We start from the raw sequence: 23,976 nt of genomic DNA, 5'->3' as shown, positions 1-23,976 counted from the left end.
CATCCTCATGGATCCTCTTTCTTCTGACTTCAGAGGCAGCCCGTTTCATGAGCTCCCAGTGTCAGATCGTGGATTGAGGGGCTGGTCGGGCTGGTGATGGTTGCCTCTGAGGGAGGGTTGAGACTTGGGGTGGGGGAGGGCAGGTGTGGGCTCAGTTGGAGAGTCTCAGCTCCTGGATCTTGTTCCACCCAACCCCAAGGGGCAGGGAGGACACTCTAGGGGGCCAAGATGGAGCAAACAAGGGTCCGGAGGTGAGCGTGAGTCTGGATCACTGCTCTGCCCACAGCTGCTGCGAGGCAGGCCCAGCCGGGCACAGCAGAGGCGGTGATCAGTGAGTGAAGAGTGACTGCCTGGCTGGGCACCAGGGGAGGGGGAGAGACGCTTATGCTCATGGCAGAAAGAACATGCCTTCCCACTGCTGCCCGCCTGGAAGCTGTTGATCTCCTGCAGGGCCCACTGCGCCCAGCTGCTCCGAACCCAGGAGCAAGTATGAGTCCCATCGAACCAGCCCTCCCCACGGGGGAGGGGGCCAGGATGCAGAACAGGGCACTCAGGCCCAGCCACGCGAGCCCCCGAGCATGGTTCTGGGGTAGCCAGGTCTGTGCAGGTGGGGGCGCTCCTCTGAGTGTCCCCCAGATCTTGCAGCCACACCCATGCCCCAGCACCTGAGGAGAACCTATCTTCAGGACCACCGATTCAGCCCCACCTTTTGTTCAGAGGATGAACTCGCACGGAGCGGGATCTTGGGCTCTTCTGGCCCTGCAGAGTGGGGAGACGGGGTCAGAGTGGGCAGCCCAGGGTGGAGATGCCTGGAGACCGATGCCCAGCAGCCCCCTTGGTTTCTACAGTGGCAGCCCTGCATCCGCGGGCACCCAGACTGCCCACCTCCTCCTCTCCCTCTTCCAGTCCCAGCAGAGACACCTTGAGGCTATAAATAACACGACTGTCTACAGGCCTAGATCCATGGGCTTTGTACTGGCCACACTTTAATCGGGCCCGCTGGCAGCCAGGCCGAGGACCCCGGGCTGGAGCAGCCTCGTGCTGGGTGCAGGCATAGGCTCAGGCCTCCTGCGGAGGGTGCTGACAGCTCAATTCCCAGCCCCATGGCAGGGGCTGCCAGCTCTCTAGCCCGGAGTGAAGAAGTGGCAGGTGCAGCTCAGCCAGGGTCCCTGAGCCACAGCCAAAGGTGGGCAGAGGCACTGATACAGTGGAGGCTGCCCGCTGGGGGTACAGGCAGGCTGGGTGGGACCTCCCGGCTGCAGGGCAGGGGCCTCAGGGGTCCTCTCTGGAGGACTCTGTGCCAGGAAGTAGGCTTTGGCTCTCCTTGGCCTTGCTGTCCACGTGCTTGCTGTCGCAGGTCCCTGTGGGAAGAAGGAGCTCAGCCAGCCCCAAAGGAGGCAGAAGGTGCTCGGGCACAGTCTGTCAGGAAATCCTCTAGCTTCTGGGTTTTTTTGTTTGTTTGTTTTTTGCCTTCTTAAGGCCACACCTTTGGCACACAGAAGTTCCCAGGCTAGGGGTCAAATCAGAGCTGTAGCTGCCAGCTTACACCACAGCCACAGCAACACCAGATCCAAGCCATGTCTGTGATCCACTCTACAGCTCATGGTCATGTCAGATCCTTAACCCACTAAGCAAGGCCAGGGATCAAACCTGCATCCTCATGGACGCTAGTCGGGTTCATTACTCCTCTAGCTTCTGTTTTCAAAATAGATTCCAGGAGTTCCCGTCGTGGCTCAGTGGTTAACAAATCCAACTAGGAACGATGAGGTTGCGGGTTCAATCCCTGGCCTTGCTCAGTGGGTTAAGGATCTGGCATTGCCATGAGCTGTGGTGTAGGCCGCAGAAATGGCTCGGATCCTGAGTTGCTGAGGCTCTGGTGTAGGCCAGCGGCTACAGCTCCGATTAAAACCCCTAGCCTGGAAACCTCCATATGCCACGAGAGAGGCCCAAGAAATGGCAAAAAGACAAAACAAAAAATAAAAAACATAAAAATAAATTCCAGATCCAACTCCTTCTCCCCACTGTCAAGGCCAGCACCCACTGCTCTCCTCTGATGACCACAGAGCCTCCTGCATCAATGCTGACCCCCTACAGTCTGTTCTCAACAGAGCAGCCAGAGTGGTGCAACAATGTAAATCAGACCCCCTGAAGCTTGTCCACTGGAAAATCCACAGATGCTCCTATTTCACTCAAAATGAAGGCCTCGCTTCCTACAAAAGCCTGCAAACCCCCATGCTCTGACCCCATTACCCTCCCCAGTCTCTACCACTGGCCCCCTCACTCCTGCTCCAGCCACACTGGCCTCTTTGCCGGTCCTGAAATACATCAGGTACTTTCCTACCTCAGGGCCTTTGCACTAGCTCTTCCCTCAGCTGGGAGCACCTTTCCCCAGATACCTGCATGACTCAGTCCCCCTCCAAATCCTGCACAGTGAGGACCTGTCTGGCCACCTCTTCAGAAACTGCAGCCTGCCCCCACCAGTTTCTCTCTCCCTTCTTTCCTGCTTTCTGTCTTTTGCATCTTCTCTTGGTTTCTTTGTCATTTCACCGTCATGAGGGCTTGGACTTGGCATTCACCCCCTAGCATCTGTGACCTTGCCTGGCATATAGTCAAGGCATGATAACTTTTTTTTGTTTTTCTTTTTAGGGCCACAGGTATGGCACACTGACGTTCCCAGGCTAGGGATGGAATCGGAGCTGCAGCTGCCGGCCTACACTACAGCCACAGCAATGTGGGAGCTGAGCCACATCTGCGACCTACGCTGCGGCTTGTGGCAACGCTGGACCCTTAATCTACTGAGCGAGGCCAGAGATCAAACCCGCATCCTCATGGATACTAGTCAGGTTCTTAACCTGCTGAGCCACAACAGGAACTCCTGACAACTACTTTTGAATGCGTGAATAAATGAATGAAGGAACAAATCAACTGGCCAGGGGCTCATGGAGTGGGTGGCCAGTGCTCTTTGCTCCTACGGGATCAGCCCTGAGCCTGGCATGCATGCGAGGGGTGGAGGTACCTGTGCCAGGCTGCCCAACCTGGGCCTGGTCTCTCTCCAGGTACAGCGCAGTCAGCAGGAAGCAGCCACCACCCAGGGCGATGGCGAAGACGCAACACAGGAAGCTCTGTTGAAGGCTGAGGAAGCGCTGCAGGTAGGAGTCGGGGCGCGCGGCCCGCAGGGCACTGGAGATCTGCAGAGGACAAAGGCTGGGTCTGCCAGGCCAGCCTCTGGGACTTTGTGCCCCGTTCCTCCCCCAGGCCCTCTCGTCCCCCACACAGGGATGCCTGGAGCCCTGCCACCCACCCAGCCTTACAAGTCCAGTGAGGTAGGGGCTGCCGGCGTCTCCCAGAACGTGGATCACAGTGATTTGCAGCGCCTCTGCTGTCCCCCGGCATCTGGGCACCACCACGGACTGTAAAACACAAGAGCCCAACTGAGGGCAGAGAGCAGGTACCCCTTATATGCACCTCTGCTCCCTACCTGCCAAGGACCTGCCTGGCAGAGTGACCGGCCAGCCGAGAGACTGGCAGGGTATCAGTGATCTCAAGGCCTGAAGCCCCAGCCCCAGGACATCAGGCCCTTCCAAGGCTCAGGGCGTCTCCCTGGCCCCCTGGGATGGAGATGCCAGGCCCCCGATGAGGGCCACCCCTCTTGAGGGCTTGCTCTTGAACCAGGGGGACCAGGCATGGCTGTGACAACAGTGACAGGTTGCTCAGGGGCCCAGAAGGCAGCAAGCTGAGCCGTGGGCTGAGGAGAGGGTGCACAGCCCTGTGTCTGCTTGTGTGGGCACCCGGGTCTGGGGGTGCGGAGGGCCTGGCCCCTCTCTTGGGAAGTCCAAGCCCCTCTGGGCACAGACCCAAGGCAGCCTTGCTGGAAAGGCCCACACAACTCCTTGGAAGAGGTGATAAGGTTAGTATGAATTGTGGAGTCAGACTGTCTGGATTCCAATCCCCATTCCCACTCACTGCTGTGTGACTTGGGAGAGTCACTTGACCTTTCTGTGCCTCAGCCTCCTCCTCCCACAAGGGCATGGTAATGGTACCTGCCTGGAGGGTGACATGCATTGTCATTCTTCACCTGGGACCTGGAGGCTACATGTGAACCTCTGTCTGAACCAAAGCCCTGTGACTCCGGGGTGGGGGGTGGGGGCAGAAGGCTTCCGGGCATTTGAACCCGTTGTGCCTTCTGCCTCCTGAGCCCTCCGCTCTCTGGTCCAGCTGGAGCATCCCCATTTATCCTTCACGACTGACCTTTGGGTCACCTCCTCTGTGAAGCTTGCCAGAGTTCAGGTGCCTGTCCTCGGCACCCACAGCCCTTGTGTGCACCCCGAATGAACACATCTCCCCCACCGCTGGAAGGGTCCCGTCTCTGTCCACCTCCCCTGACTGCAACATCATCCGAGCAGCACAGCTCTGCCTAATTTCTCCTGCAGTCCCTGGGGTACAGCAAGGTGCCAGGCACAGAGGGGACTCACTGAAAGTTTGCCAACTAAATGAGTCAAGGAGAACCATCCAGGAGAAACCCCACCAGAACCCAGAGCTACAGCAGGGAAGGGGAGGGGTGAGAAGAAGGGAGTTCAAGCAGAAGCCACACAGTCACACGGTCTCAGCAGGGCAGCCACAGGGGAGCTCCCCACCCCAGAGCCTCATCCCCAAGAACTAGTTGTCCATAACCTGAACCCACCAGAAAAGCATAACAATGATAACAGTAATAATAATAATACCTTACATTTATTAGATGCTTCCTATATGCATTTTATATATCTCATATGTATATACACAATCACCTAATTCATTCCTGTATGCATGAGATACACAAAATGCATACAGGAAGCATATAGAGAATATATAAAAAGGAAGCACATATAGAATACATGTATGGAGTTCCCGTCGTGGCTCAGTGGTTGACGGGTCCGACTGGGAACCATGGGCTTGCAGGTTCGATCCGTGGCCTCGCTCAGTGGGTTAGGGATCTGGCGTTGCCGTGGGCTGTGGTGTGGGTCGCAGACGTGGCTCGGATCTGGCGTTGCTGTGGCTCTGGCATAGGCTGGTGGCTGCAGCTCTGATTAGACTCCTGGCCTGGGAGCTTCCATGTGCCAAGGGAGCGGCCCTAGAAAAGGCAAAAAGACAAAAGACAAAAAACAAACAAACAAACATATATTATATATCCAGGCAACCTACGCACGAGGGAGATACGATTATTATCCACCTGTTCCAGATGAGGAAACCCTCCACAGAAAGGGTGAGTAACTTACCCAGGGTCACCCAGCCAGGAAATAGCAGGGCTGAGATTTGCTCCCAGGCCTTTTCCTCCAGGGTCTGACCTTTGACCTCTCTGCTGATAGGAGCGAGGAGCGTCTTTCCAACAATATTTATGCATTTGTTATAGCATGTTTGGAATCCAGAGAGAAAGACCCAGAGCACAAGCGTGCCCCTAGCTCCACAAACCCACGAACAGGTAACTGGCAGCGAGAGCAGGAAAGGGCACCCCGACCGGGACAGTGTGAGCCAAGGTGTGGAGGCAGGAGGCCCGAGGGTGGGGAGGGCAGAGGAGCCTGAGTCACCATTGAGGGTGACCAGCCAGCCCAGAGTCACTGGCACTGAGCCACTCTGCCCAGGTGGTGAGAGAAGCCAGGCCTCCCACCCATCACCAGGACCTGCCAACAGGCCTGAGAAGGAACTGACCACAGCTTTGCACCTTCCCCGAGTGCTTCCTGCTCACCCCATAATTATGTGATTACTCACTGGTGGTTCTGGGCAGAAGGGCAGGGCCTCCTAGAAGGTGGGTTCCGTGTCCAAAAAAGTCTGCGCAGGGGGCAGGGCCACTCGAACCCTCAGAGAAGGGCCCCCTCCTCCCCTCCTAGGAACTCCCATGTGCTGGACCCAGACCAGCCCCTGCTGTCAGTGGTGGGAGAGGTAGGGCTGCACCCCCCCACCACCACCGCCCCAGCCTGTACTGGGTCCCCAGGGTCTCTACAGAGCCAGGGGCCAAGGCAGGGCCCCACCAGCAGCTGGAGAGCCCAGCAGGTAATTTTCGAGGTTTAGAGGCTTCTGGGTTCCCAAAACTCCAGGCTCATTCTATTCTGAGACAAAAACACCTCTGTTCTTAACTCTCAGAAGAGCTGTTCCCTTTATAGCCTGGGGCATAACTAGCGCCAATCAAGGGCCTGCAGAAAGTCAGAGTGGCAGCCACCAGGTGCTGGCACCCTGGCAGCCTGCCTCACGTTCCCGCTCCCCTCACCCAGACACCCCTGGGAGGGTGAGACAGACAAGTGAGCAGACGGCCACCTAGGGGCAGAAGGCAGAGCCGGGGAGCGTGGAGACAGGGACGGAGGGAGGACAGGAGGGCACTGACCCCCAGGGGGAGGGGGAATCTGCTGAGGAGGCGGGAGGGGGCCTGGTGGTGGTGACCGGATTCCAGGACCCCAGAGGATAGACCCCAGAGAGGGAGGAGTCCCCCCCCTTCGGCTCCACTCTCCAGGGCTGGGGCGGGTGAGCTGGCTCTGGGCCACCCAGAGGGGGGCCCCCCCGGACAGACATGAGGGTTAGGAGGGAGCTGGAGAGCCCATCGGGAGGTGTGGGGAGGCGGGGAGCTCGCCTGGAGAGACCGCGCTGGTCTGAACTCGGCGAGGGTTCATGAGCAGAGGAAGCGGGCTGATCAGGACCACGTGGGACCTTCATTAGCAGCGCAGATCCCTGGGCCCCAACCTGGTGACTCGGACTCTGAGGACAGAGACCTGCAAGCTGCATCTGTAACCAGCTCCCCTAAACCTGACTCTTTATGCCCAGTGAAGCCCAAGAACCACTGAAGAGCCCCTGAGGTCTCTCCCCAAAGCATCTGGATTCTCCTTGTGCATAAGCGGATCAAAGAGAGCCGCGCCACCCTGAGGTGGGACTGGCCTGGAGCCCAGGGAGCCCACGGCGACCCCTCAGGAACATTCATGATGCAAGACTAGCTCCGTTGGCCCCTGCAGCCTGAGCATAACCGGTGGGTGTGGCCTTTCTACCTACTGTACCTTCGATCACAACAAGGCCAGAGAGCAGCAGGGCTGGGAGTGGAAGCAGGGCGACTGTTCCAGAATCCTGGCTCTGGGGCCCTGCTGCCCTCTCACCTTCTGTGCCTCAGGACCAAAGGCAGCCAGCCGTGGGACTGCCCCCCCATCCATACACTTCCTGCCACACCAGGGTCCCCACACTTCCTGCCCCCTGCCAGCTCCAGGCTTCCTCCCGGCCCATCCCACCCACTGCTGGCCTCGCTCCACCCACTGCCCCCCGCCTGCCCCCTGGAGGCTGCTCCCGGCTCACCTCTAGAAAAGCAACACCCGCTACCTATGACCCGCTACCTATGACCCGCCACCTCCAGCCACCATCCCCTCTCTCCCCAGCGCAGCCTCTCACAGGAGCCGTCTACACAGCCTGGTCTCATCACCCCCACCCTCCCTTGCCCTGCTCCCAGCTGCCATCTGTCTGTCCCTGCATGCCACAGCCCGGGTCCCCACAGCCCACCCCTCACCTGTCTGGCCCCAGATGACTCCCTCCTGGAGCCTTCCCCTCCCCTCCGCCAGGGGGTTGAGCTCCGAGAACCCCAGGGACTGGCCCAGCTCTGGCCACCAAAGTGTCACAAGCTCGTCCTTCCACTGAGGGGCCTCAGGAAGGTGGGGATGGGGAAGGGGCCAGAAAGCCTTCCTGGGGAGTGGGTCTTGCTAAACTCTGGGGACCAGTGGCCACCAAGCCTCAGAAGGGCCAAGGGGAGGACTGGGTGGGCTGGATCCCATCCAGCACCAGCCAGCTCCCCGGCAGAGCCAGATGGGACAGACTATGGCTCATTGGTCCCCTCTCCCCTCCTCTGCTGCCCCTACCCCGACTGCTGCCCTCAACCCACACACAGCTCTACCAAGAGCCTAGCTCTGCCAGGTTAATCATTCCTGCAAACACAGACCCAGGGAGCGCAGCTTCGCATATCTGCAGGGCTGTCGTGTGGAGCAGGGGGCAGGTGGAGGGAGCTGCGGGGGCGGGAGGTGGGGGGGGCAGGTTTCAGAGGACAAGCTGCCTCGGAGGTGGGGGTAGGTAGCTCATCTCCCTGTGCCTAAAAGCGGGCAAATCCACTCAAGACCACATTTGCCAGACAATCCCATGTACCAAGGGCCCAACCGCAGGCAATCCTGTTCTCCCCGCCAGGCCAGTAAAAATTATTACCCCGCTTTATAGGCAAGGAAACTGAGGCCCAAGGCCATTCGGCAAGTCTGTGGCTGAGTCTGGGCTGGAGCCCAAGTCTCCTGTCTGGAGGAAGGAAAAGAGCTGAAAGTCCCTGCAGCTGATACACCCACCCAGGAGTCAAGGACAGGACAGCCCTGGCTACACCCGCTGAGCCTGGGCCATGGGGAGGAGCCGAACATCTAGGCAGAGAGTGAGCCTCCCGCCCACAGTAGTATTCAAGCAGGCCTTGTTGGCTAATTAAATGACTATACTTCCCCACAGCCCATTCAAACTTAAATTCCAGGAGTTCCCTTTGTGGCTCAGCAGTTAACAAACACAGTTAGGATCCATGAGGCAGGGGGTTCGATCCCTGGCCTTGCTCAGTGGGTTAAGGATCTGGTGTTGCCGTGATCTGAGGTATAGGCTAGAGGTCAACCCCTATCCTGGGAACCTCCATATGCTGCAGGTGTGGAAGAAGGGAAAAGGAAGGAAGGAAGCAAGCAAGCAGCAACCTCCGACTTGCCATCAGAACCCCAGCCCGCATTCTCTGCACCGGGCACGGGGCAAAAGCTCCACACAGATGATCTCGCTTCACCCCCACAATAACCTATGAGGTATTTTCATCCTTTTTTTTTTTTTTTTTTTTTTTTTTTGTCTTTGTGCCTTTTCTAGGGCCGCTTCCCGCAGCATATGGAGGTTCCCAGGCGAGGGGTCCAATCGGAGCTACAGCTGCCGGCCTACACCAGAGTCACAGCAACATGGAATCCGAGCTGTGTCTGCAACCCACACCACAGCTCACAGCAACGCTGGATCCTTAACCCAGTGAGCGAGGCCAGGGATGGAACCCACGACCTCATGGTTCCTAGTTGGATTCGTTAACCACTGCGCCACGACGGATTCCACACAGGGAATCTGAGGCTTAAGACAAAGTGACCTGCCCACGTCACACACAGCTATGAAGGAACAGAAGCAGGGCTGAAGCCCAGGTCTGTTTCTTGAATCCCTGTCCGTGCCCCGGCACCAGACCACCCTCAGGACAGCTCTCAGCCGACTGCAAGCTGCTCTAGTTCCCTTGTGCCCCGCGCTGGATGGTGCCAGGCTGCCCGGAGGCAAGAGGAAGGCTCTTGGGGGTGTCCCTAGGTCTGGGACCCTGTGTCATCCACAAGGGCACAGCCTGTCCGTGTTCAAATAGTTTTCCCTGTACATCTCCGAGAAGGAGGCAGGGAGGCTGGATGGAGAGTCTGAGGCTCAGGGAGGTCGTGCTAGACTGTGGACCTAGCAGCCAAGTGGTCAGGACAGAGCGTCAGGTCTCCGGATAGCCTGAGCCAGCCCCCTGACCTGCAGGCCATGATGTGGGAGCTGGGCGGCCTGGATCCACCCGGGCTCGGTAGCCCTAAAGTCCAGAGTCCCTGTCTGCACACCCAAGTGGAGGCCAAGGAGCCTGCTTGCTGAGAAGGAGAGTAATCAAGAAAGAGGGAGGGAGCAAGAGAGCCCTGGAGTCAAAAACGCTGGGCCCATTCAGGACTCAGTCCTTTGCATGCTGTGTGACCCTGGTCCAGGCCCCCGCCCTCTCTGAGTCTCCATGTGCTCATCTACAAAATGGGAGTCCTGGTCAGAGGATATGTTTGAGTGTCAGGGAGGTCCCCGGTCCAAGGTGACAGTCCATTGACCTTGGTCCCCCACCCCATGGTCTCTGAGGCCTCTCCTGACCCCTAGGCCACCCAACAGCAGAAGTCCAGCCCTGAGCAGGACAGACTCCAGCTGCCCCTGCTCAGAAGGCCCCAGGACCAGCCCTCTGCTCCCACTCGCACACCTACCAGCAGGATGTCAGCAACCACTGCCCAGTTGCAAGACAGAAGCAGCTCCCCGAGGGCCAGGAACACCTGTGGACAAAGGGTGGCCAGAGTGAGGCTTCCTGGGTCTCAGCCACCAGCCCCACGCCCTCTTCTTGCTGCCCCTGGAGAAGGAGGCAGGCTGCACAGAGGAAGGTACCATGGAAACATCCTTGGGGGTGGGGGGTGAGCTCTGGAACTGCTTTCCCAGTTCCAGCAGCCTCCAGAGTGGGCAGACTGGCTGCTGTGACCCGGAGGCGACTGCCAGGCCCCTGGCTGGGAAAAGCCCTTTCCCCAATCCCTGAATGGACGACCCCTGGGGTCCAGCCCTTGAGAGCACCCAGGAGCCGCACGAGCAGGCAGCCAGGACTCTGAGGTCACTTTCAAAGGAGGGGAAACGGGAGTTCCCATTGTGGCTCAGCCGGTTATGAACCCGACTAGTACACATGAAGACGTGGGTTCGATCCCTGGCCTCACTCAGTTGGTTAAGGATCCAGCGTTGCTGTGGCTGTGTTGCAGGCCAGTAGCTAGAGCTCCAACTCCACCCCTAGCCTAGGAACTTTCATATGCGCAAGCGTGGCCGTAAAAAAACAAAACAAAACAAAACAAAACAAAAAAAAACAGAAAAAAGGTGGGGAAACAGACTTAGAGGAGAAAGGCTCTGGGCCCACTCCGGGCTTGCCCAGCCTCCCCTTTGTTCTCCTAAGGCCTGTGTACACTGAGGAGGTGTCCACCTCATGCCAGCCGGACCGTCCAGCCCAGGCACCCCATCAACAGCCCCTCCCAGGCCATCCCCTTCCCAGGCCAGGAGGTGAGCAAGGCAGAGACAGTACCTGCCCTTGTCTGTACCAGGGCTTATCTGAGGTCACCAGCTGATCCAGGGCAAAGCCAACCTGGAACACCAGGCTTCCAGCCCCCATCCAGAGCCCACCTCCTGCCCGGGGTCTTTGTGGGGTCGGGATAATCTGTGTCCCCCTCCCCACCGCCTCAATATCTGCCGGTGACTGGAGGTATTGTCACCGTGGGCCTGTCTCGCCCTGTTCCTGGAGCCCCCACCTCGTGCCAAAGGATTAAGACAATCCTCATTCCACTCACTCAGGAGGAGTTTAATGAAGCAGCAAGAAGGAGGGAAAAAAGTCTCTTTTCTCCGCGCTTCTAAGAGCTTATTGCTAGAGTGGAATTAGTCATTCCTGGAGTCACGGGGCTGTGCCCAGGGCACCCCAGGCTCTGGCACCTAAAGGCCTCTAAGCATCCAGGTCAGAGGGCCCAAAGGGCACCAGGCGCGTCCACGTTTGTCACCCATCTCTCAGCCATCGTGAGACACGATCACCCCACTTCACAGATGAGGAGAGTCGGGCCCAGGGTCATACATGGAGCCCCCGTCGCCGCTGCGACTGGCCCCGTGCAAGGTAAGGGACACAAGGCCCGGCAGCCACGGTCCGGCCAAGGCTGGCATAAGGGAAGTCAGAGGAAAGCCCAGGACAGGGAGGGCTTCCAGGTGGAGGCGGTGCTGAGCAGAGCCCTGAAGGATGGGCAGGATGAGGATGGGCTGAGGGGAGCCAGGCCAGGCCCAGAACCCGAGAGCAGAGGTGAGGAGGCTGGAAGGCACCCGCCACGCTGGACAGGCAGGAGTGTGGCCCGGGCTGGGGAGAGAGGGCGGGACGCACTGAGGAGGGGCAGCAGGTGTCTTCTCCCAGTCTCACCAGCCCTCGGCCCTCCACAAGCTGGGGAGCCCTTGAGGGCAGGGCGGGCCTCCCTCTGGGCCTGGGGTGGGAATCAGGAAGCGCGTCCAGCTCCACGGAGTTGGCCAACCTGGCCTCCCGGGGCCACATGAAAGCCGGGGCAGCTCGTCGTCCCCTTCACTCCCACCGCCACCCGGGCTGCCAGGCCTCCGCCCTCCTCAGGCCTCCAGCTCGACGGTATCCTGGCCTCCAAACCACCAGGCGCCAGCCACTCCGAGCTTGCTCCCTGCTGCTGTGGCCTCCTGCACACCCACCCCTGGCCCCCCACACCCACAGGACATACGGAAATACACCTCTTCCTTCCTCCAGCTGGAATGGGGTGGGTCCTGACCCCAAAATAGAGCCACTCCGAGGGAGGCTGCAGCCACAATGGGGCCTTTCAGGCTGAGCGAGCCTGCCCGAGGAGGCCGGCTCACGTCAGACACACCTGGAAACCCATCCCAAGCCACCAAATTCTCGTCTCCATGTGGTGGCTTTGAGGGGCGAAGGGCCCCGCTGGGGAGAGGCCGCCTCCTAATCCCATAATTACAGTCTCCTGAGGCAGCTGCCTGGGCTCTGCGAGGGACCCTTCATCAAAGAGGTGTCACCTCCTGGGGTGGGACCGCCCTGCTGGCCCCACTCTGCCACGCGGGACCACCCCCGGAAGGTTACCCCCAACCCCGGGCCTTGGTTTCCCCAACCCTACTCCAATGATGGGATGGCCCCAGTGCCCCACCAGGCACCCCCCCTGTGCCAACGGCCTGGGCTTCTGAAGCTGGGTGCTGTTTGTGTCCCCACAGCGGCTTCTGTGACACTTGGGCTCCGCAATCAAAAACCAAAACAAACAAGAAGGGCCCTGGTATGAAGTAAAGTCACAGTGAAAGATTTTCATACTGAAAGATTTTCATGCTGAAAGGCTGCTCACGGCTCCTCCCACCCAGGCCCTCTCCTGCGCCAGGCCCCCCTCTGACCTGGTTCCCAAACCCGCTCTCTCTTTTTTTTTTTAGGGCCGCACCCGAGGCATATGGAGGTTCCCAGGCTAGGGGTGGCATCAGCGCTGTAGCTGCCAGCCTACACCACAGCCACAGTAATGCAGGATCTGAGCCAAGTCTGTGACCTACACCACAGCCTATGGCAAGGCCAGGAATTGAACTTGCATCCTCATGGATACTATTCAGGCTTATTACCGCTGAGCCACAAAGGGAACTTCCCAATCCCACTCGCTCCTTCTGTCCCCCCCCCCCCATTACTGTCCCCACCCAGGGTGGTGGAGGCAGCCAGGACATAGATCCTTGGCACAGACAGGCCACCAGCAAGCCCCCCAAGCTACGTCTCTCCTGGATGGTCCTTGTGCTTTGTTACTCGGGCCAGATATGAAGAGGGGGCGGCCGGGGGCTCCTACATCCCTTGCTCACCCTCACACCCCTCCAGGCACTAACGCCTGTCCTTTCTGCATCCTAAATGTCCCTCAGATCCGCCTCCTTCTGGCGGCCTCCCCTACCCCTCCTCCTTACAAGTTTCCCAGGCCCCCCTGCCTCCTAACGGCAGCCCGGAGGGGACTTCCAAAAGGGAAATCGGGCTCTGCCCTTGTCCCCTTAGCGCCTGACTCCGTCCCCGGGGGTAACAGGGCCTGGGAATGCCGCCTGGAGCCTGAGAAACGTGAAGCCCCTCAGCCCTGGGCCTTCTCCATTTCAGAGTCAAGAGGATGTCCCCCCGGAGCTGGGGCTGCGACGAATATTTCTGGCCTTAGTCACCCCCAGCAGAGAGGACTGTGCACACACATTCACATAAGCCCCACGACACAGGCACACACAGACATGTGCATGCTCAAGACCTCACACACGCACAAGAGCTCCAATACTTGTGCACGTGTCCTGGACGCATCAGCTGGGACACATGCAGAACTCAGGCACAAGGACGCGCATAGGCAGGTAAAAGGGATGAGGTTTCAAGCATTAAAATATGTGTGGCAAGAGTACCAGCTAAACAGCTGGTGGCTGACAACCCTGGTGCAGGCTTGCTGGCGTGGACTTGCTGGAAAACAGCCTAACGTGAACACGGGTCTCATAATAGGCACAGCACGTCACACACACACAGTCACACGGGTACACACACATATTCACATACACAAACACACTCTTGCTTTTGCTCTCATGCACATGCATGCACACGGCCATGCACACACTCATCCCTTCACACACACACACATGCACACCCCCTCCTCGCGTGCACCTGCGTGCACAAGTAGGCATGAGCAGGAAGGAAGCTGGAGCACCTGCCCCAGAGAAGGCTCAGCCCCTACAGGGTGGAAGAGACAGCGTCTTCACCTTGGTCCATCTCGGGCCTCCACTTGGGTGGCACCTAATCTCTGTGCTGCAAAAGAATGGATTCTAGGTGCCCCTAGGAAAGGAGAAAGTAAGTGTCCCCTGCAGACTCGTGGAGACTCAGGCCGAGCTAAGGCCTCGTCCTCCCCTCACTTGAGCCAATGCCTCACCCAGTGTGGTTGAGCCACTCAGGAAGCAGGCCCCCAGCACAGACTGGCTGCCAGCAAGCTGCCCAGCCGGCTGGCACAGTTTGCCCCCAGGGCCTGCCAACCTGTAATTGCAAGGACTGGTTTCAGGGCACAAGGACACCTCCCAGCTCCCAAGGGCCAGCAACAGCCCAGCAGCCTGGGAGGCAGGCAGGTGGGGAACGAGCGCCGGTCCTCCTGGAGAATTCAGCTGAGATCACAGGCTCTCTCGCGAGGGTTCTGATGCCCATCCAAGAGGAGACACCTGCTGGTCCTGACAGGGAGGTGGGTCCTCAGAGGAAGGTAGGGAGCCTTTCTCAGCCCCTCCAAGGCAGCCCCTGGCAAGGCCCAGTTATCCCAGCCCAAGATGTAAGAAAAAGGTGGCTTATCTTGGAGTTCCAGTTGTGGCTCAGCGGGTTATAAACCCGACTAGTATCCATGAGGACTCGGGTTCAATCCCCGGCCTCGCTCAGTGGGTTAAGGATCTGGCATGGCCATGAGCTGTGGTGTAGGTCACAGACGCAGCTCAGATCTGGCATGGCTGTGGCTATGGTGTAGGCTGGCAGCTGCAGCTCCAAGTCTACCTCTAGCCTGAGAACCTCCATATGTTGCAGATGCAGCCCTAAAAGGAAAAGAAAGAAAAAGGGCTTATCCAAGAAGCCCCCAAGGGCCCTGTGGAAGGACAGATCCCCGAGCTGAGGCACCTGCACACAGCAGATCCCACAGCCAACCTGGAATCCTTGGCTGACCCTGACTCCAGCTATGGGGACACACATCCTGACTGCTCCCTGCCAACCACCACACAAGGCTCCCTTAGGGGCACCAGGCTGGGCAAGTACTGGGCCTCCTATCTTGGTCCTTGCCCAGGCATCTTCAAGGCTGAGAAGGCCACCATCCCCTTCTGGATGTGAAAGCCTCGGTGACCACCAAGCTGGCTGGGCTCCGTGTCATGGTAGCCACCTCTTTCCTTGGGCAAGTAGGGAACTCTGAGTCATGATCTAGTTTGGGCTGGAAGGAGCCATCAAGACCATCTGGGGCAACTCATACATAAAGACGGAGGGGAGTTCCCGTTGTGGCTCAGTGGTTAACAAATCCGACTAGGAACCATGAGGTTGCGGGTTCGGTCCCTGCCCTTGCTCAGTGGGTTAAGGATCCGGCGTTGCCGTGAGCTGTGGTGTAAGTCACAGACACAGTTCGGATCCCGCATTGCTGTGGCTGTGGCATAGGCTGGCAGCTACAGCTCCGATTCGACCCCTAGCCTGGGAACCTCCATATGCCGAGGGAGCGGCCCAAGAAATGGCAAAAAAAGACAACAACAACAACAACAAAAGACAGAGGACTGCAATTGCATCACAGACTTCCCTCCCCACCCTAAAATAAAAGAGTGTCAGGAAAAAAAGTTTTTCACCAAGGAAAAGAACAGAGCCTAATGAGATACGTATTAAATATTGGCAGCCGAGGCAAAAAAAAAAAAAAAAAAAAGAGAGAGAGAGAGAGGAGTTCCTATCGTGGCTCAGTGGTTAACGAATCCGACTAGGAACCATGAGGCTGCGGGTTCAATCCCTGGCCTTGCTCAGTGGTTAAGGATCCAGCATTGCTGTGGCTGTGGCGTAGGCTGGCAGCTACAGGCTCCGATTAGACCCCCTAGCCTGGGAACCTCCATATGCTGCAAGTGCGGCCCTAGAAAAGGCAAAAAGACAAAAAAAAAAAAGATAATTCTGGAGTAAAGCCCTTCCCAGCTCCCCTCTCCCCAAAACTATGCTCCAAAAGCCCCACATCTGGAAGGAAATAAACTGAGTAGGGGTCCTTCAGTCCCCCCTTTAACTGAGAAGCAGTGGGCAAAGTTTCTGGGGATAAGTGGGTAAAAGTGGGGAAAGTGAATAATGACTCCAGTTCCTGACTCCACCTAAGGCCGAAAAACAGCTGCCATCGCAGAAGGGGGATGCAGCCAGTAATTTAATGGAATGAACCCTGTGATAGAGCATTGACTTAAATCCCCAAAGAGAGAGCAGAGCCCAGGTTTTCTAGCAAAGGCTCCTCCCGCCTCACCTGAGCCCTGCAATTCCCTCAGGCCACAGAAAACCTGACGCTCACCTCTAAAACTGCAGCCGCTTTGGGGAAGAGAAGGGTCACAGAGAAGGCTGGGACAGAGTCAAAAGCAAAGAGCCCCCCACATTATATCCAGGCAAGTTCAGTACTGGGGAAAGCACTCCACATTGCACTACGCAAAGGGGCAGAAAAAAGGAGAGAGTAGGGGAAGGAGGGAGGAGAAGAGAGGGAGGGAGAGGAGAGAAAAAAGAGAGAGAGGGAGTTCCTGCTGTGGCACAGTGGGTTAAGAACCTGACCGCAGCTGCTCAGGTTGCTGCAGAAGTGTGGGTTAGATTCCCCAGCCTGATGCAGTGGTTAAAGGACGTGATGTGGCTGGGAGCTGCGGCTCGGATTTAATCCCTGGCCCTGGGAACTTTCTCTATGCCACTGGTGTGGCCATTAAAAAAAAAAAAAAAAGAAATATTCCTTGGAGTTCCCATTGCGGCTCAGCAGGTTAAGAACTCAACACAGTGTCTGTGAGGATGCAGGTTTCATCCCTGGCCTCGATCAGTGGGCTGAGGATCCGGCGCTGTAGGTTGCAGATGTGGCTTTTGTCCCGAGTTGCTGTGGCATAAACCAGCAGCTGCAGCTCTGATTCAACCAATAGGCTGCAGGTGCAGCCAGAGAGAGAGAGAGAGAGAGAAGAAAAGACAGACAGACAGAAAGACAGAAAGAAAGAAAGAAAGAGAAAGAGAGAAAGAAAGAGGCAGGGAAAGGAAAAGGAAGGGAGGAAGGAAGAGGCAGGATGGAGGGAGGGAGAAAGGGGAGGGAAGGAGAGAAGGAAGGAAGAGAGAGAGAGAAATGGAGCAAGCGGAAAGGGAGAAAGGCAGAGAAGGAAGAAGACAGAAAGGGAGGAAGGGAGAAAAAAGGACCCAATCTAGAAGATAGCAGGAGAAGGAGCAGAAAGAAATTCCTCATAATTGCTTCATCTGTATTGAATATTAACTCAATAAAGAAAGAGTTGAGAGGAAATGAAGACCCACCAGAGGGTGAGGGACGAAAGGATATCACAGACCTAAGGAAATGTGGAGGAGCAAAGCCACAAACAACCTTACTACAGAACTAAGAAAAAACAGAATAGGCATCGACCGCAGTAGAATCACCCATACAGAGAAAAGGCTTGAGGAGTTCCCGTCATGGCGCAGTGGTTAACGAATCCGACTAGGAACCATGAGGTCGCGGGTTCGGTCCCTGCCCTTGCTCAGTGGGTTAACGATTCGGCGTTGCCGTGAGCTGTGGTGAAGGTTGCAGACGAGGCTCAGATCCCGCGTTGCTGTGACTCTGGCGTAGGCCGGTGGCTACAGCTCCGATTCAACCCCTAGCCTGGGAACCTCCATATGCCGCGGAAGCGGCCCAAGAGATAGCAACAACAACAACAAAAAGACAAAAGACAAAAAAAAAAAGAAAAGGCTTGAGATGATCTCGCACCCACTGATTTTTAAAAATACAGAGAGAAGAGGAGTTCCCCATTGTGGCTCAGCAGTTCACGAACACGACTAGCACCTATGAGGGCGCGGGTTTGATCCCTGGCCTTGCTCAGTGGGTTAAGGATCCAGCATTGCTGTGAGCTGTGGTGTAGGTCACAGATGTGGCTCAGATCCTGCATTGCTGTGGCTGTGGTGTAGGCCGGCAGTTGTAGCTCCGATTTGACCCCTAGCCTGGGCATCTCCATAAGCCGCGGGTGTGGCCCTAAAAAGACAAAAAGGCAAAAAAATAAAATAAAATAAAATAAACATACAAAGAGAAGAAAACATTTAGAGAGAAGTAAATGATACGGAAGACAGATAAAGAGGATCATAGCTGGGACTAAGGTGTGGAAACTGAGGCACCCAGGGCATAGATTTTTTTTTTTTTCTTTTTATGGCCACACCTACAGCATATGGAAGCTCCCAGGCCAGGGGCTGAATCAAAACCACAGCTGCAGGCCTACGCCACAGCCACAGCCACATCAGATCTGAGCAGCACCTGCAATCTATGCCTTGGCTTGCGGCAACACCAAATCCTTAAACCACAGAGTGAGGCCGGAGATGGAACCCACATCCTCACGGGCACTATGTCAAGTTCCTACCCACTGAGCCACAACAGGAACTCCCCTAGGGAACCAAATTTAAGGAGGCACTCAGTCTCCAGGTTGCACAAGTGCAGGCTCAGCCCCTGAGAGTGAGGGACTCCTTAAATCGTATGCCCTCCATGCCTTGCTGACCTCAGCCTAGGCCCAGAAGATGATCCAACACCAGTAAAACAAACAAACAAACAAACAAACAAAAACCCCAATAAATAAACATAAGAAATGTTCAAAGAGATGAGACAGCAAAGGACGTTACTCAGTACTAATTCAGCAGATAAGAACCCTATTACAAAGAAATTTTCATATGATACAGAATATTTAGCATCGAGACATATGCCAGCTCTGGGAAACGGCTTCTAACATGGCTCCAGAGACCCCTGCGTCTTGTATTCCCATCCTTGTGTGGTCCCCTCCCCTTGGGTGAACTGGACTGAGGGATGTGCTTCCAATGAGCAGAATACAGCAAAAGTAATGGGATACCACTTCTGTGATTAGGTTACAAAATTGTGACTTCCCTTAATAGACTCTTCCATCACCTTCTCAGCCTGCACACTCTAAATGAAGGGAGCTGCCATAAAAAAGAGGCCAACCTAGCAAAGAAACTGAGAGCAGACCCAAGCCAACAGTCAATGAGAGCTAAGATCCTCAGCCCAACAACACAAGGATCTGAATGATGCCAACAATCACTGAGTGAGCTTGGAAGCGGATCCCTCCCCAGTTGAGCCTTCAGATGAGACCACAGACCCTAAGCCAATGCCTTGACTGCAAACTGCAAGAGATCATGAAGCAGAGGATCCAACTAAGCTATGCCTGGATTCCTGACCCACAGAAACTCAGAGATAATAAATGTGCGTGTCTTGCTAACAAATGCTGGAGAGGGTGTGGCAAAAGGGGAACCCTCGACACTGTTGGTGGGAATTCAGCTGGTGCAGCTACTATGAATAACAGTATGGAGGTTCCTCAGAAAACTAAAACTGGAATTACCATATGATCCAGCAATCCCACTCTCGGGCATATATGCAGAAAAAAACTATAGTTCAAAAATACACATGTACCCGTATTTCATAGCAGCATTATTCACAAGAGCCAAGACATGGAAACAACCTAATGTTCACTGACAGATGAATGGATAAAGAAGATATGGTACACAGAGTTCCCACTGTGGTGCAGTGATTAAGGACCCAGCATTGTCTCTGAGGCAGTGTGGATTTGATACCCAGCCTGGCATAGTAGGTTAAGGATCCAGCATTGCTGCAGCTGTGGTGCAGGTCACAGCTGCAGCTAGGATTCAATCCCTAGCTCAGGAACTTCCTTATGCTGTGGGTACAGCCAAAAAAAAAAAAGAAAAAAAAAAAAAAAAAGACATGATACATGTATACAACGAAATACTACTCAGTCATAAAAAAGAACAAAATAATGCCATTCACAGCAACATGGATATAACTAGGGATTCTCATACTCAGTAAAGTAAATTAGAAAGACAGAAGTTCCCATTGTGGCGCAGTGGGAACAAATCTGACTGGTATCCATGAGGACGTGGGTTGGATCCCTGGCCCCACTCAATGGATTGAGGATCCTGCATTGCTGTGGCTGTGGCGTAGGCCAGCAGCTGCCGCTCCAATTTGACCCCTAGCCGGGAACCTCTATATGCCATGGATGCAGGCCTAAAAAGCAGAGAGAAAGAGAGAGGAAGGAAGAGATGTATCATATGATGTCACTTAAATGCGGAATCTAAAATACAGCACCAATGAACCTACCAACAAAACAGAAACAGACTCACAGACATAGAGAACAGCCCTGTGGCTGCCAAGAAGAAGGTGGGATGGGGAAGGGAGGGACTGGGAATCTGGGGTTGGCAAATGCAAAGCATTACATATAGAATGGATACACAACAAGGTCCTACTGCAGAGCCCGGGGAACTATATTCAATATCTTGGGAGGAACCATAATGGAAAAGAATATTAAAAAAGAATGCATATATGTGTATAACTGAGTCACTTTGCTGTTCAGCAGAAATTAACACCTTGCAAATCAACTATACTTCAATTTTTAAAAAAATTAAAATAAATGTATGCGGTCTCAAATGGCTATAGTTGGGGGTGACTTGTTACACAGAAAGAGAGAAATAATACACTAGTTAATTTCAAGAATAATGAAATCTTCAGATATCCAGATGGGAAAATAAAAGGCTTTTTCAACTTTATTCTCCATAGCAATATCTGACACCAAAAGACCATGGAACAAAGCCTTGCACAAAAATGAAAGAAAGGAATTGTAAGCCAAAAATATTATACCCAGTTCAGGGTTCTTCAAGTGAAGAGGAAAAGAGAAGATAATCTCAAACATGAATGAACCAAAGGAATACAATCACTAGAGCCTTTTTTTGAAAGGGGAACAAAATGAATTAAACACTATTGAACCACAAAATCTACCCAGCTAGGAGCTGAACCGAAATAAAGGACTCAGGAACGGAGAACCTATGTACCAGACTGATAATGAGTATTGAATCTATTTAAATCTGGGACTGCTGTCAAACAACCGTAAGAATTATGCTCAGAGAACAGACTGTGAATGCTGTAAATCTAGAAAAAAGTAAAAATAATAATTAACAAAAATCAAGAGACTGGGGAGAGGAGAAGCGAGGAGACATAAGAAGCCTAGTCAGGAGTCATTAATAAGTCCAACGTTTTAAAATTAATTTGAAGTAAATTCCTTTGATTTCACTTCCATTTCTTCAGGTAAATTCATATAAATGAATTAAACATTACAGGATTCCATCTATATGGAATATCCAGAATAGGCAAGTCTCTTAAGACACAGAGTAGATTAGCAATTACATAGAGCCAGAGTACGGAAAGGCTGGGGGGAAATGGTGAATGACTGTTATGAAGTTTGTTTGTTTGTTTGGTTGGTTGGTTGGTTGGTTTTGGCCACGCCCACAAGCACATGGACGTTCCCAGGCCAGGGATCAAATCCATATCACAGCAGCAACCCGGGCCACCACAGTGACAATACCAGATCCTTAAACCTTGAGGCCATTAGGGATCTCTCTCTTATGAAGTTTCTTTTTTTTTTAAGTTTTATTAAAGTATAGCTGATTTGCAATGTTGTGACAATTTCTGCTGTACAACAAAGTGATTCAGTTATACAGGCACACACATCCATTCATGTTCAGATTTTTTCTTTTTTTTTTTTTGCTTTTTTAGGGCCACACCTACAACATATGGAAGTTCCCAGACTAGGAGTCAAATCCGAGCTATGCCCCAGCCACAGCCACTCTAGATCCGAGCCTCATCTGCAACCCACACCACAGTTCACGGCAACGCCAGATCCTCAACCCAATGTGTGAGGCCAGAGATCGAACCTGAGTCCTCATGGATATTAGTCGGGTTTGTTACCACTGTGCCACAGTGGAAACTCCTTTCAGATTATTTATTTTCCCGCATAAATTATCACAGAATATTGAGTAGAGTTCCTTTTCTTTTTGCTTTTCAGGGCTGTACCTGCAGCATATGGAAGTTCCCAGGCCAGGGCTCAAATCAGGGCTGCAGCTGGGGCCTCTGCCACAGACACAGCAACGGTGGATCCGAGCCACATCTGTGACCTACACTGCAGCTTGTGGCAACACCAGATCCTTAACCCACTGCGCAAGGCCAGGGATCAAACCCACAGCCTCCCAGACACTGGTCAGGTTCTTAACCCACTGAGCCACAGGGGAACTCCCGAAGTTTCTTTTGGAGGTGATGAAAATGTTCTCAAATTGACGTGGTGTGGATGGCAAAACCCTAAATATACTAAAAACCATTAAATTTTGCATTCTAAATGGCCAAATAGTACATGAATTTCCTCTCAATAAATCTGTTTTTAAAATTACCATATAGGAGTTCCCTTCATGGCTTGGCAGTTAACGAACCCAACTAGCATCCATGAGGATGCAGGTTCAATCCCTGGCCTTGCTCAGTGGGTTAAGGTGTTGCCATGAGCTGTGGTGTAGGTCGCAGATGTGGCTCGGATCCCATGTTGCTGTGGCAGTGGTGTAGGCCAGCAGCTAAAGCTCTCATTTGACTCCCTAGCCTGGAACTTCCACATGCCACGGGTGCAGCCCTAAAAAACAAACAAAAAATTTTTTTAAATAAATAAAATCACCATATAACTCTAGTTTGATACAAAAATTTCTAAAAACACAGAGCTGTGTTTATAGACAGAGACACACATAGTCACATAATGTAAAGATGGTCACATAACAAAAGTGGAAGCCAACAGGCCGAGATGTTAAGAGTGGCTGATTCTGGAGGATGAGAAAATGGAAAGGTGTTATTTCCTTCTTTGTGCTTTTCTGGGCATGCTTTTGTTTTTTTTAAATTCCCCCCAAATAAAAATAGAGAGGTCACGGATAGAGGGTGGTGGACTGACCGCTGGTGTCCACACCCGAGTTCCCTGTGGTAGCACGATGCTTCCACATCCTTGATGCGCCGAAGGCCCCAGAGGGTGTGATCCCCGGTCCTCTTCTCTTTTCTATCCAAGCTCAGGCCCTCGGTGATCTCATTCCATCTCCGAGCTTTAAATCACCGGCAGAGACCGCTCTCCTGAACTCCAGACTCATACATTTCCAACGGCCTCTTAACATCTACTGTCGAACGGTCTAAGAGGCGTCTCAAATGTAACGAGTCTAAAATTAAACGCCTAATCCTACCCTTTCCAAAAACAACAACAGCTCTGCCCCCCCCCCAAACTTCTCCATCTCAGAAATGGCAACTCCATCCGTCCAATCGCTCAGGCCCACAACCCTGGCATCTCACCCCTTTTTCTCACCCTCAAATCCTGTTGCTTCCACGTCCAAAACATACCCAGAGCCTGACCACATCTTTGCACTTCCTCCTTAACTCGCCCAATCCAAGCCACAGGCATCTCTTGCCTGCATCCTTAGAAAGCTTCCTAACTGGTTTCCCTGTCTCTGTCTTTGTCCTTTTTCATTCTATTATCAACACAGCAGCCAGAGACCTTGTTAAACCCCGTGGCAGGTAGTTACCACATGGCCCCTAATTAATCCCCTTCTTGGAATTTGCACCCTTGTGCAGCCCCCTCCCACGGTGAAACAGGGCTGGCTCTTTACACTTTGCTTCAAGCAATAAAATAGGCAGAAGTAGAGCTCCCGGCGTGGCTCAGCGGTAATCATACCTGACTCGTATCCATGAGGATGTGGGTTTGATCCCTGGCCTGGCACAGTGGCTTAAGGATCTGGCATTGCCATGGGCTGTGGTGTAGGTCTCGGAGGCAGTTTGGATCCTGCGTTGTGGTGGCTGGGCTGTAAGCCGGCAACGGCAGCTTCAATTTGACCCCTAGCCCGGGAACTTTCATATGCTGCACGTGTGGCCCTAATAAAATAAAAAGGCAGAAGTGACCCTGTGCTGTTCCTGGCCTAGGCCTTGAGAGAGTCGGCAGCTTCCACTCTTTTTTCTTGGAATGCGGCCCTGGGACCCTCAGTTTCGCCCAGTGGAGGACGCGAGGCCGCACGGAGGAAAATGCAGGGGCCGCAGCCAATGGCCAGACACCAGGGAGGCCAGC

General features: G+C 54.3%; 1 protein-coding gene across 1 annotated transcript in view; it reads right to left on the bottom strand.

Annotated features, from left to right (window-relative positions):
• SPNS3 (sphingolipid transporter 3 (putative)) overlaps positions 949–23,976 on the bottom strand; it is a 56,325-nt gene continuing 33,297 nt past the window's right edge. The window contains 4 exon segments of the mRNA XM_003131886.6: positions 949–1,361; positions 3,017–3,188; positions 3,312–3,410; positions 10,011–10,076. Coding sequence (XP_003131934.4) covers positions 1,273–1,361; positions 3,017–3,188; positions 3,312–3,410; positions 10,011–10,076 — 426 coding nt within the window. The 3' untranslated portion in view covers positions 949–1,272.

The sequence above is a fragment of the Sus scrofa genome, chromosome 12 (genome assembly GCF_000003025.6).
Source record: "Sus scrofa isolate TJ Tabasco breed Duroc chromosome 12, Sscrofa11.1, whole genome shotgun sequence".
Taxonomy (NCBI): Eukaryota; Metazoa; Chordata; class Mammalia; order Artiodactyla; family Suidae; genus Sus; species Sus scrofa.
Note: the sequence above shows the minus strand (reverse complement) of the source record. Positions and strands in the feature narration are given on the sequence as shown.